This window comes from Micromonas pusilla (assembly GCF_000151265.4).
Source record: "Micromonas pusilla CCMP1545 genomic scaffold MICPUCscaffold_2, whole genome shotgun sequence".
Classification (NCBI taxonomy): domain Eukaryota; kingdom Viridiplantae; phylum Chlorophyta; class Mamiellophyceae; order Mamiellales; family Mamiellaceae; genus Micromonas; species Micromonas pusilla.
Genome location: NW_003315883.1, coordinates 307,124 through 320,444, shown reverse-complemented (window position 1 = coordinate 320,444; position 13,321 = coordinate 307,124). Strand labels below are relative to the sequence as shown.

Genomic DNA, 13,321 nt, shown 5'->3' with positions numbered 1-13,321 from the left:
TCCCGGACACCGTGTACCCCGAGTCACACGTCGGCTGGCACGTAGACCCGCTCGCGAGGTTAATCGTGCAGTCGCCGACGCCGCCGTTCGTAGGAGCAGCGGACGCATCGCAAGCGTTCGCCGAGCACGTCGCCGCCGTGAGTGTTCCAGCGCTGCATAAGCTCGTCCCGGACACCGTGTACCCCGAGTCACACGTGGGCTGGCATGTCGACCCGCTCGCGAGGTTAATCGTGCAGTCGCCGACGCCGCCGTTCGTAGGTGCAGCGGACGCATCGCAAGCGTTCGCCGAGCACGTCGCCGCCGTGAGCGATCCGAGACTGCAAGAGGACGTCCCGGACACCGTGTACCCCGAGTCACACGTCGGCTGGCATGTCGACCCGCTCGCGAGGTTAATCGTGCAGTCGCCGACGCCGCCGTTCGTAGGAGCAGCGGACGCATCGCATGGGCTGGGGCCACACGTCGCCGCCGTGAGCGATCCGAGACTGCAAGAGGACGTCCCGGACACCGTGTACCCCGAGTCACACGTCGGCTGGCACGTGGAGCCGCTCGCGAGAGAGCTCGTGCAGTCGCCGACGCCGCCGTTCGTAGGAGCAGCGGACGCATCGCATGGGCTGGGGCCACACGTCGCCGCCGTGAGCGTTCCAAGACTGCAAGAGGACGTCCCGGACACCGTGTACCCCGAGTCACACGTCGGCTGGCACGTAGACCCGCTCGCGAGAGAGCTCGTGCAGTCGCCGACGCCGCCGTTCGTAGGAGCAGCGGACGCATCGCAAGCGTTCGCCGAGCACGTCGCCGCCGTGAGTGTTCCAGCGCTGCATGAGCTCGTCCCTGACACCGTGTACCCCGAGTCACACGTCGGCTGGCACGTGGAGCCGCTCGCGAGAGAGCTCGTGCAGTCGCCGACGCCGCCGTTCGTAGGAGCAGCGGACGCATCGCATGGGCTGGGGCCACACGTCGCCGCCGTGAGCGTTCCAAGACTGCAAGAGGACGTCCCGGACACCGTGTACCCCGAGTCACACGTCGGCTGGCACGTAGACCCGCTCGCGAGAGAGCTCGTGCAGTCGCCGACGCCGCCGTTCGTAGGAGCAGCGGACGCATCGCAAGCGTTCGCCGAGCACGTCGCCGCCGTGAGTGTTCCAGCGCTGCATGAGCTCGTCCCTGACACCGTGTACCCCGAGTCACACGTCGGCTGGCACGTAGACCCGCTCGCGAGAGAGCTCGTGCAGTCGCCGACGCCGCCGTTCGTAGGTGCAGCGGACGCATCGCAAGCGTTCGCCGAGCACGTCGCCGCCGTGAGTGTTCCAGCGCTGCATGAGCTCGTCCCTGACACCGTGTACCCCGAGTCACACGTCGGCTGGCACGTAGACCCGCTCGCGAGAGAGCTCGTGCAGTCGCCGACGCCGCCGTTCGTAGGAGCAGCGGACGCATCGCAAGCGTTCGCCGAGCACGTCGCCGCCGTGAGCGTTCCGAGACTGCAAGAGGACGTCCCGGACACCGTGTACCCCGAGTCACACGTCGGCTGACACGTAGACCCGCTCGCGAGGTTAATCGTGCAGTCGCCGACGCCGCCGTTCGTAGGAGCAGCGGACGCATCGCAAGCGTTCGCCGAGCACGTCGCCGCCGTGAGTGTTCCAGCGCTGCATAAGCTCGTCCCGGACACCGTGTACCCCGAGTCACACGTGGGCTGGCATGTCGACCCGCTCGCGAGGTTAATCGTGCAGTCGCCGACGCCGCCGTTCGCAGGTGCAGCGGACGCATCGCAAGCGTTCGCCGAACACGTCGCCGCCGTGAGCGTTCCGAGACTGCAAGAGGACGTCCCGGACACCGTGTACCCCGAGTCACACGTCGGCTGGCATGTCGACCCGCTCGCGAGGTTAATCGTGCAGTCGCCGACGCCGCCGTTTGTAGGAGCAGCGGACGCATCGCATGGGCTGGGGCCACACGTCGCCGCCGTGAGTGTTCCAGCGCTGCATGAGCTCGTCCCAGAAACGGTATAGCCCGAATTACACGTGGGCTGGCATGTCGACCCACTCGCGAGAGAGCTCGTGCAGTCGCCGACGCCGCCGTTCGTGGGGGCTGCAGACGCATCGCATGGATCCGGAGCGACGCAATTCGCCTCTGTTCTTGCCGTCGTCGCCGGGTCGCCAAGGCCCGTGACCGGGTCTACGGGATTCTCGGAGCCTGCATCGCACGGCTGGCACACGTTATTTCTGTCGACGTACTCGTCCACGGCGCAGTAGGTGATATCGCAGTCCGAACTACTGCCCGCGGTCGTCGCGGCGGCGCCGGCGCCTCCGACCAACGCGTTCGTGCTTCCGGCGGGGCACGCCTGACACACGTTATCCGCGTCCACGTACTCGTCCACGGCGCAGTAGGTAACATCACAGTCCGAACTACTGCCCGCGACCGTCGCGACGGCGCCGACGCCGGCAACCAAGGGCTTCGTGCTTCCAGCGGGGCACGCCTGACACACGTTACTCGCGTCGACGTACTGATCCACGGCGCAGTAGATAGTAGCACAATCCGACGCTGAGCCCGCGACTGTCGCGTCGGCGCCTTGTCCTCTAACCAAGGGGTTCTCAGTCCCGGCAGGGCATGCCCGGCACACGTTACTCGCGTCGACGTACTGATCCACGGCGCAGTAGGTAACATCACAGTCCGAACTACTGCCCGTGACAGTCCTATCGGCGCCGACGCCTCCGACTAAGGGCTTCGTGCTTCCAGCGGGGCATGCTTGACACACGTTACTCGCGTCGACGTACTGATCCACGGCGCAATACATGGGGACGCAGTTCGCCTCTGTACTCGCTGTCGTCGCCGGGTCGCCAAGGCCGGTGACCGAGTCTACGGGATTCTCGGAGCCTGCATCGCACGGCTGGCACACGTTTTTATTGTCGACGTACTCGTCCACGGCGCAGTAGGTGATATCGCAGTCCGAACTACTGCCCGCGGTCGTCGCGGCGGCGCCGACGCCTCCGACCAACGCGTTCGTGCTTCCGGCGGGGCACGCCTGACACACGTTACTCGCGTCGACGTACTCGTTCACGGCGCAGTAGGTAACATCACACGTCGTCTCGCTTCCCGGGACCGAATCTCCCGCGGCGTTCGTCGATCCGGGAGCGCACGCCGCGCATGCGGCGCCGCTCGCGTCCACGCGATAGTCTGAGGATAATTTCCCGCGCGAAGCGACGTCGGGGCGGGCGGCGTTCGGGGGCGCGTCAGTCGGAGTCGCGAGGTGTCGAGGCGCGTCGGGATCGAAACCGAGGGCGCGCGGACGTAAACGCCGGCCGGGCAAGGTCCTCGAGGAACGGGGTGCACCGCGCGAACGGGGTCGTATTGAAACCAGTGTGGCGGCGGGACGCGCCTTCGTCGCACTCGCACGACGTCTCGGCGCCGCCGGATGTCGCGTCGCCTCGCTTGTTCGAAGACCGGTCGGGGCACGCCACGCACGAGCACGACGCGCCGTCGCAAGAGACGCGTTCGTTTCTGCCGCACGTCTCGCCGCCGCCGCCTCCGCTGCTCCCTCCTCCCCCGCCCTGACCTTGCGCCGCCGCCGTTTGCAGGGACGAAATCGTAATCGTCATCAACGCGAGCGCGAGCGCGAGCGCGCGTCTCCGTCGAAAAAATCCGCACCACGTGTAGCGGCATTTAGTCTGCAAAAACCGTCTTACCGGGCGAATCTCGTTGATACGCCTTTTTCGCGACAAGTCCCCCGCGGCGTCGGGGGGGCATCGCGCGTCGCCGTCGCGCGCGTGCGCGGGGGCATCGCGCATTAATTACCCTCCGCGATCGCGCGCGTCGACTCCCGGACCGCGTCCGTCGCGTGCTCGCGCTCGATGGACGGCGACGACGCGGAGGGCGGCCACGCCGACCGACGCCTCGACCTGGGTCGCCCCAGTCACGTGTCCGCCAACGGGTCTCGCGGGCCGCGGGCGCCCCGCGTTCGGACGAAACCTCGCGCTTCCGCGACGCGCGGCGCGCCGTGTGCCGGTCGACGGCGGCGGCCGCGTGCCGACGCGCGACGCCGCGATCGGCGCGTCGTGTGTGTGAGAGAGCGTTTGCTATTCGCACACCGCGCACACGTGGTGCGGACAAGATTAAAGATTCACACTCGTCCGCACTGCGTCCGCACCTCTCGTCCGCGACTCTTGCGAAGATATTTCGATAAGGTAAAGGTTTTTCAGAGGTTTTTCCGATTTTACGAATACTGTAAGTCGGTCCTTCACAACACGTGAGCGTAGGGCGCCTAATTTTTAGCACGAATTAATCACCTGACCAAATGCCCGTGGGGGACCGCGTATTCTACTACGGCACGCACATGTAAACAGTCAGGAAGAGAATCGGAAAACCCCTTCCGGAGATGAAATTTTTTCGATGACCGCGCGAGACTGAAATACCTATACGATTTTCGTCGAGAAGCTCGTCCCGTCAAGCCTGTTTCAGATCACCTCGCGCGCTTTGAGCGCCGACGATGTCTTTTTCTTGACGGTAAGTGGTGTTATATTATCACATGAACGGCGTCATAATGGTGTTGGCATCAATTACTCTCACTATCGCGATGTCATTTGCGACTGTCCCGCGCCGTCATCGTCGTATTCAGCGCGCGGACCCTTCGCGTCAAAATATCTTACCAAAATATATTTTCGTAACACCGAGTGTAGTCGGAGGTGCTGTGCACGCTGCGCGCCAATAAAATATCTTGCCTGCGTGGATACGTTTGTGGTTTCGCGCGCAACCGAGCGATCACAACTCATCGACGCCGGTGCGCCCCCGTCCGCGCCCGCCCGCTCGCTCGATCGCTCGCGCGTCGTCGTCGTCGTCGCCGTCGAGACGACGCGCGTCGCCGTCGTCGTCGCCGTCGCCTCGCGCGCGTCGCCCCCGCGCTTTCTCGCGACCTCTGATCTGACCGCCGCGCGCGCGTCCGCACTCTCTTCGCTCTCGCGCAGGAAGAATCGAATCCGATCCAACAACCAATGGTCGCCGTCTGCTCTGTCGCCACCCGCGCGGTGCTCGCCCCGCGCGCGTCCGCGCGCGTCTCCTCCAAGGCGACGCCCCGCGCGGTCCTCGGCCGCGCCGCGCCGCGCAAGGCTTCGATCGGTGCGCCCGCGCGCGAGACCCCCCGGCGTCGTTCGAAAATCGATCAAAGATTAAATCTTCTTTCGTTTTTTCCCCCGAAACGATGAGCGAACAAAACGATCGGGCCGCCGACGCGCGCTTCCCCTCCCTCCGTCTCGCAGCCCCCAAGACGTCGCGCGGCGCCGCCGTCGTCGTCCGCGCGGACTCGGACGACCTCAACGCCAAGCTCAAGGCGCGTCTCCCCTCCCTCGCGCGCTCGCGGCGTCGGTCGCGTCCCGTGGCTGGGGCGTCCGACCGACGCGCGCGCTCGTTCACCCCGCGTCCCGGGGTCGATTTCACCGAGGGATCGATCGTCCGAAACCGCGCGCAAGGCGGCGACACTGCACTGCACGGCGAAGTTTTTTTTTTAACGCGTCGCGTCGAGGAGACTCACGAACGATCCGAACACTCGTCCTCACTCCGCCCGCCGACAGGAAGTCACCGACACCGTCTCCGAGAAGTGGGAGGACACGGACGACAAGCCCGCGGTCGTTACGTTGGGGGTGTACGGCCTCGTCGGCCTCGTCGCCGCCAACGGCGTGCTGAAATCCATCGACGGGTTGCCGCTCGTCCCGGACCTTCTCGAGATCGTCGGCATCGGGTTCTCCGCCTTTTACGTGTACCAGGCGCGTTCTATCTCACACTGGTTCCCATACGACCGCGTTCGCGCGGTGAACGCCGTTCCTTGAGGACGTACTTCACTTCCCGGCGCATCTCTCCGCCCACCCCTCGCTGCTTTCAATCCCGACGCGCGCACCTCGACGCCTTTCAACTCCGCTTCTGACGCCTTTCAACTCCACCCCGACATCATTCGCTCGTATGGAACGACCCTCAGAACCTCCTGTTCAAGCCCGACCGCGCCGCGCTTAAGGAGTCCATCTCCAAGGCCCTGGACGAGATCCTGTGAGCGTGGCGGCGGCGAGCGGCGAGCGGGGGAGTCGCGACGGGCGGGCGGCGCGCGAGCGAGCGAGCGAGCGGCGCGAGAGAAGAGACGTCGCCTTCTCAGCGAGGAGTGACGAGTTGAGACGAAATACGTTTAGGCGCCTCCGCGACGACCAGACTGGAAAAAGAAGAGAGAAAAGAAAAGCGCGCTTTATCACTGTACGTTCATTCGTTCGTTCGTCCGTTTCATCAAATCGCATCACGACGAAACGAAACGAAACGAAACAAAGCGGCGGTGCGCTCGTCGCGATCCGCCGCTGCCGCAACCGCGCGACGCCTACGCCGCCGAAACCGCCGCCGCTCACGCCGCTCACGCCTTGACCGCTCACGCCTTGACCGCCTTGACCGCTCACGCCTTGACCCTGCCGTACGTCTTCGCTTTCTCCTCCGACGTCTGGAACCGACCGTGGCCAAACTTGGACGACGTGTCGATGAACTTGATGGCGATCGTCTCCGTCGCCACCCGACGCGTCTGCTTAAACAGAGAGCGACGGAGCGTGATCAGACGCTTCCTCGGGCCCGCGATGCCGCCCTTGATCATCAGGTAGTCGTTCCTCACGATGCCGTAGTGCGGGAAACCGCCCATCGGCGTGATGTCCTTCTCCGTCGCGTCGTGATCCGTCGACGCCTTGTGGCTCGAGTCCCCCTCCTTCCCGACTCTGTAAATCTTCTTGTTGATCTCCGTCCTGTGGTGGTAGCCGTGCTGGCCCGGGCGCGCGACGGTGTACCCGACGCGCGCGGGGTGCCACGCGCCGATGCAGCCAACCTTGCGGAGACCGCGGTGCGTCTTGCGCGGGAGACGCGTCACGCCCCAACGCGTGACGACGCCTTCGAAACCCTTCCCCTTGGTGACAGAGATGCAGTCGATCATCTCATCCTTGGCGAAGACGGCGTCGACGGGGACAGCCTTCTCGAAAAATTTGTACGCGAAGTCCACCTTGTCCGCGACGGACCCGCCGTTGACCTGGATCTCCATCATGTGCGCCTTCTTCTGCTTGAGGTTCTTCACCTTGCGCACCTGCGTGTGCGCGATGACGCGAACGACGTCGGCGTTCTTCTTGAGCGCGTCCAGTTCCTGGTCGATCGCGCCGCTGCCGTTCGCGTACTTCTTCTCGTACTTCGTGAACGCCTTGCGCTTGGACTTGTACCAGTTCTTGTAGAACCTGCGCTTGATCTCCACGGAGAGGTGCTCCGCCCACACCGTGTTGAGCGCTCGCAAGCCCTGCGGCGTCTTGACGTAGCCAACGACGCCGACGACGATCATCGCGGGCGTCTCCACGATCGTCACCGCCTCGAGCGTCTCCTTCTTGTGAAGCTTCGAGCCGGGCTTGTCCACGTCGCGCACGATGTGCGTCATGCCAGCCTTGAACCCGAGGAACGCGGTGAGGTGCGGAGGAGACGTCGGGTCGTCGCGGGGGAACTTTTTGCACTTGCCGCGCGCGCGCTGCGAACGCTTCTTGGGGAGGAACCCGAGGTGGCCGAGGCGCGGGTGCTCGAACTTGCGGTGAGACATCTGCGCGCGCGCGGAATGGGGAGGTGGGAGGGGGGGGGTACGGTCAGGACGAGGCGAGGCGTTCTTTGGAGTTCAAAGGCGTCAGAAGCGGAGTTGAAAGGCGTCGAGGTGTGACGGGATTGAAAGCAAGGGGTGATGGGCGGAGAGATGCGCCGGCAAAAGTCCTTAAGGATCGGCGTTCACCACGCCGACGCGGTCGTATGGGGACCAGTGTGAGGATGGACGGATGATGGATGGAGAGATGGATCGATCGAGGCGAAAAAACCCCGGCGGGCGGCGCCGCGCGGAACCGCGGCCGAGACGCGCGCGACGACGTTCGCCGCCGTCGCCGAGCGACGCGCGGTGCGACGCGCGTCTCGCGACGCGAGGCGCCGCGACGCGAGGCGCCGCGACGCGTCTCGGACGCGTCCGCGCGCGCGGCCGCCGATGCGAGGCGCGGAAACCCTAAATACCGCGCGTCGACGGAAACGACGCGCGGGGGACGACGCGCGACGCGACGACGACGACGCGACGACGCGACGACGCGGCGCGCGGGGGGGGATGGGCGGGGGACGCGGCGACGACGCGCGCGCTCACCTTGAGGTGTCCGCTTCGACGTGTCTCGCGAGGACCGCGGCGGTAAAAGGGTTTGAGCTCGATCGCTCGGGCGCTCAAGTACGGCGCTCGCGTTCGCCAGAACGCGCGCGTAGCTCTACGTGTACGTGTACTGTCAGACTGTAGGGGTATATAGTCTACAGTATTTGTTTTCAAGGCAGGTGGGCAGGTCCCAAAATAAAATGTTATGATGGGAAAATAGACCGTAATCCTTGAGTTAATTCCCTCGAAGTTTGCCCCATCCTCTATGGAAGTTTAAACCCTGATTCCTTGGTTCATACACCTTACATTTATGCTTACAATAAATTGGTGGGCAGGTCGCTTTGCCATTTTTTCGCACCCGCTCCACAACTTCTACGTTCCCCCGGAGCAGGAGCACTCGTCTTCACTCAACCGCGTTAAGGGGTGTTCGCGTTGTACAGCGAGAGTTAGATAAACTGACTTACTGTACAGTCAGTCACTGTAACTTCTACGTTGTTTTATTATTACGAGTAGCGTTCTTGAAGTATTTTTTTTTTTTTTCCTCCGTCACTCCACGCGGCTGCGCAACTCCTCCAGCGCCTCGCTCAACGCGCGCAGCTCCTCGTCCCACGCGGGCTCCGCGCGTATTTCCCCGAGCGCGATCGCCTCGACGCGAATCTCTTCCACGCGCGAAGCCGCCTCTCGTTTCCGTCGCGTCGCCTCCTCCGCCGCGCGCGCGCGCTCGGCGAGCATCGCGGAGGTTCGCGCCTCCGCCTTTCGCTCCCTGCGCGCGCGGGGCGAAGCGATCGATTCGCGCGCGGGGCGAGCGCGTCGGTTCGGTGCGTCGGTCAGTCGAACGTCTCGCGTCTCGCTACGTGCGTCTTACCGGTCAAACGAGCGCTTGAACGTCGATGGGAAAGCGCGGGCGAAGAGAACCGAATCGAATCGAATCGAATCGAATCGACGGGGAAGAAACGAATGTCCTCGAGGAACGGAACGGCGCGGACACGACTCGTATCGTACGGGGACCAGTCTCACCGCTCTCTCCGCGCCGCCGCGATGGCCTCAGCCTCCGCGAGTCGCTTCGCGTTCGCGCGTCGCGCGCGCTCGATCTCGAGGATCGCCTCGGCTTCCATCTCGAGTCTCGCGGCGGCGATGCGGTCCAGGACGACGCCGTCGTCGTCGTCGGAGGAGGAGGAGGAGGAGGAGGAGGAGGCTTTTTCTTCTTCTTCTTCTCTCCGCCCCTTCTTCCGCTTCCCTCGTCCTCTCGTGCCGCCGCCGCCGCCGCCGCCGCCCGAGCTCGAGCCCGAATCCCCATCCCGCGCTTTGGATCGCGCTTTGGACGGCGACGGCGACGGCGACGGCGACGGCGACGGCGACGGCGACGGCGACGGCGACGGCGACGGCGGCTCCTCCTTCTCTTTCGTCTCCGCCCGCGCGAGCTCCGCGAGAAGCGCGTTACCCTCCAACTCCAACCCGTTCAACGCATCGATCGTCGCCGTCGCGGACGCGGCGCCGTCGCACTTCACGAACGCGTACCCCATGTTCTTCCCGCCGCGCTTCGGGACGCGAACGCTGACGACGCCGGGGATCTCCTCCACGAGCCACGTCACGTCCGCCTTGCTCAGTCGCTTCGGGAGATTCGTGAGGTACACCGTCGCGGAGGACGACGACGACGACGACGACGACGACGACGCGGGCGGCGACGTCCTCCGACGCGCCGCCGTCGTCGCGGACGGCTTCGGCTCGTCGTCGACGGCGTCGTCGTCGTCGACGACGCGCGCGACGCGACCGATGCCGCCGTCGCGCAGCCGCACTTTGATCCCTCGCGGGTGCGTCGCGCTGTTCGTGAGGAACTCGCGTATCGTCCCTCGCGTCGTCGCGCCCGTCGCCTGGTCCGCCTTGAGGATGATCTCCACGGTCTGCCCGACGTGCAAGCGCGCGCGGGTCGTCGCCGGGTCGTCGCCGTCGCCGTCGCCGTCGCCGTCGCCGCAAATCGTCGTCGTCGTCGTCGTCGTCGCGCGCGCGCGCCACGTCGACTCGGCGAAGACGTCGTCGTCGTCGACGCCGCGAGGACGAGGACGAGGACGAGTCGCGCGCGCGAGCGGCGGCGAGGGGGGCGGCGGACGCGGACGCGGCGCGCGAGCCGCGCGCGGGACGCGCGCGGCGAGGCAGAGCGCGGACGCCATGTCCGCCGCGACCGCGCGGCGCGCCGTCCGTCGCGCGGATGGATAGACTGGCGGTGTGTTGGCGTAGGTGCACTTCCTCGACCGTTAAACCGTGCATGAAAGTTGAAAGGTAAAGTTGAAAAATGACGCGATCAAATGTTGAAACCGAGGGTGGGTGAAAAACGTTTGCTCTCCTGCTGCTGATGATGAGACGTCAGCGTCAGCGTCAACCCCGGCGACGCGTCGTCAGATCCGTCCGCGCGCGCGCGGACGACGCTTTGCGCCGTCGCTCGCTCGCGCGGCGACCAATGTTCCTCAACGCGTCCGCGGATAAGCTCAAGCGCGAGCAAGAGACGCGCGCGCGCGAGCTGCGCCGCCGCGAGGAGAAAGAGCGCGCTGCGAAGCTCCGCGCGGACGCGCTCGCGCGCGAGAGATCTGACGTCGCCGCGCGCGAGCGGCTCGAAGCTCGGCAGCTCGCCGCGGAGGCCAAGGCGCGCGACGAGCGCGTGCTCGCGAACAACGAGGGCGTGACGTGGACGCGCGTGCTCGTCGGCGCGCGCAGCGACGACGCGACGCGACGCGGGATACGCGCGAGAACGGACGACAAGGTGCGTCCCATCTCACGCTGGTCCCGCCCACACGACCGCGTCGGCGTGGTGAACGCCGATCCATGAGGACTTTATTTCTCGGAGCATCTCTCCGCTCACCACCCCTCGCTGGTTTCAATCCCGACACACCTCGACGCCTTTGAACTCCGCTTCTGACGCCTTTGAACGCCTCCACCCCGACGTCGCTTCGTATGGAACGACAAGATCTCGCTGCCGCCGTCCGCGCTGCGAGAGCTCGAGCGCGTCGGCGCGGTGCGTTCTATACACTGGTCCCCATACGACCGCGTTGGCGTGGTGAACGCCGATCCTTAAGGACTTTTCCTGGCGCATCTCTCCTCCCACCCCTCGCTTTCAATCCCCGCCCTCGGCGCCTTTCAACTCCATCTGACGCCTTTCAACTCCACCCCGCCATTCGCTCGTATAGATGTCGACGCGCGCGGCGAACGCGAACGCGTGCTTCTTCGAGGTGTCGCTCGCGGAGGAAGAAGGAGGAGGAGGAGGAGGAGACGGCGCGTCGACCGACGCGGGCGCGCGCGGGAGCGGCGGCGGCGGCGGGGACGGACCGGGGACGGGGACGGGGACGGGGACGGGGACGGGCGGGGACGCGAGAAGAGCGGGAAGAGCGACGCACGCGGGGGTCCTCGCGTTCGACGCCGCCGAGGGCGTCGTCGGCCTCCCGCCCGCGGTGACGCGCATGCTCCTGCGGCGCGACGGCGACGGTTCGCGTTCCCTCGGACGCGATGACGGCGACGGTTCGCGTCCTTCTCCTTCGACGGGAGAGGAGGAGGAGGAGGAGGAGGACGGCGCGCCGCGCGTCGACGTCGACGCGTTCGCGTCCGCGTCCGCGCCCGCGCCGCCGCGCGTCCGCGTGAGCTACCGGCGACTCCCGAAGGGCGTCTACGCCAAGTTGAAGCCGCTGAGCGCCGCGTTCCAACGGGCGATCGCGGACGCGGACGCGGCCGCCGCATACGCCGCGGACGGACCGGGGACGGGGACGGGGACGGGGACGGGCGTGGACGTGAAGGCGCTGCTCGAGAGCGCCATCCTGCGACGGTGCACGCTGACGGTCGGGGACGTCGTGCGCGTGCGCGTCCCCGCGCCCGGCGGCGGCGCCGGCGCCGGCGAGCGCGATCAGGAGCACGAGCTCCTCGTTGCGGAGGTATCCCCCGAGGACGCGGGCGCGGTGAGCCTCATCGAGACGGACCTCGCGGTGGACATCGCGCCGAGTTTCGATTATGAGCGCACGATGCGCGACGTCGCGGAGAGAGAGGCGGCGCGGCTCCGCGACGCCGCGGCGGCGCGCGCGGCGGTGGAGGACGAGATCGAAGCGAGAGCGCGCGATGCGAGGGAAGCCGCGGTACGCGCGGCGGAGGACGAGGAAGTGAGCGCGAGGCGCGAGGCGCGCGCGGCGCGGTACCGCGAGGCGGCGGCGAAGGTTCGTTCGAGCTCTGTACACTGGTCCCCATACGACCGCGTCCACGTGGTGAACGCCGATCCTTAAGGACTTTTGCCGGCGTTTCTCTGCGCCTACCCCTCGCTTTCAATCCCCGCCCGCGACGCCTTTCAACTCCGCTTCTGACGCCTTTCAACTCCACCCCGACGATGAATCGAAGCGCGCGCCGCCGGAGCCCCCCGACGGCGACGGCGTCGTCGCGTTGCGCTTTTCGCTGCCGGACGGGACGACGAAGACGCGCCGGTTTCGCGCGGGCGATTTCGCGCGAGGCGTGTTCGACTACGTCCGGAGCGTCGGCGGCGCGGGCGAGGGCGACGCGTTCGCGCTCGCGACGCGGTGGCCGCGGCGGACGTTTCGCGATCCGGGCGCCGACGGCGGGAGCGAGCTCGCGACGGTGCGCGAGCTCGGGTTCGCCCACGGCGACGGGCTGTTCGTCGAGCGAATATCGTAGCTGGAACCGTGATGTGAGGTTAGCAGCTCGACTCTGAAAATATCGTGACGACGAAACGAACGAGGAGCTAGACGCGGCGGAAGTACTTTCGTACGAAAGTACGAAAGTACTTTCGTAAAGTACTTTCGTACGTTTTTGCAATTTGTATGCGTATTCGGTTTCAATTTCGTACTTTTGGCACGGGAAATTTAATTAGCGGAGCGTGACCTTAATTGTTGACTGTACTTAAGGTCACGCTCCGCTAATTAAATTTCCCGTGCCAAAAGTACGAAATTGAAACCGAATACGCATACAAATTGCAAAAACGTACGAAAGACTTTTACGAAAGTACTTTCGTACTTTCGTACGAAAGTACTTCCGCCGCGTCTAGCTCCTCGTTCGTTTCGTCGTCACGATATTTTCAGAGTCGAGCTGCTAACCTCACATCACGGTTCCAGCTACGATATTCGCTCGACGAACAGCCCGTCGCCGTGGGCGAACCCGAGCTCGCGCACCGTCGCGAGCTCGCTCCCGCCG

The 13,321-nt window shown here is 65.6% G+C and overlaps 4 protein-coding genes across 4 annotated transcripts; 2 read left to right on the top strand and 2 right to left on the bottom strand.

The window, feature by feature from the left end:
• The first annotated feature begins 4,945 nt into the window (after window positions 1-4,945).
• Window positions 4,946-6,213, top strand: MICPUCDRAFT_49417 (uncharacterized protein). Its single transcript, XM_003056232.1, has 4 exons — window positions 4,946-5,097; window positions 5,238-5,308; window positions 5,550-5,741; window positions 5,951-6,213. Exons 1-4 carry the CDS (start codon window positions 4,974-4,976, stop codon window positions 6,020-6,022), a joined length of 459 nt encoding a protein of 152 aa, XP_003056278.1. The 5' UTR covers window positions 4,946-4,973; the 3' UTR covers window positions 6,023-6,213.
• Window positions 6,202-8,183, bottom strand: MICPUCDRAFT_31261 (uncharacterized protein). Its single transcript, XM_003055841.1, has 2 exons — window positions 8,147-8,183; window positions 6,202-7,570 (listed from the first exon to the last, which is right to left on the bottom strand). Exon 2 carries the CDS (start codon window positions 7,568-7,570, stop codon window positions 6,407-6,409), a length of 1,164 nt encoding a protein of 387 aa, XP_003055887.1. The 5' UTR covers window positions 8,147-8,183; the 3' UTR covers window positions 6,202-6,406.
• Window positions 8,184-9,900: 1,717 nt separating this feature from the next.
• On the bottom strand, window positions 9,901-10,077 carry MICPUCDRAFT_12175 (uncharacterized protein; the record flags this gene model as incomplete). The annotated part of the gene is made up of 1 exon (XM_003055840.1): window positions 9,901-10,077. A coding segment is annotated over one exon (177 nt), but the record flags the coding sequence as incomplete, so codon positions are not given.
• A 475-nt stretch (window positions 10,078-10,552) lies between these two features.
• Window positions 10,553-12,829, top strand: MICPUCDRAFT_55111 (uncharacterized protein). Its single transcript, XM_003056231.1, has 4 exons — window positions 10,553-10,901; window positions 11,106-11,153; window positions 11,326-12,336; window positions 12,515-12,829. The coding sequence occupies exons 1-4, from the start codon at window positions 10,602-10,604 to the stop codon at window positions 12,803-12,805; spliced, it is 1,650 nt and encodes a 549-aa protein (XP_003056277.1). The 5' UTR covers window positions 10,553-10,601; the 3' UTR covers window positions 12,806-12,829.
• Window positions 12,830-13,321: the final 492 nt, after the last annotated feature.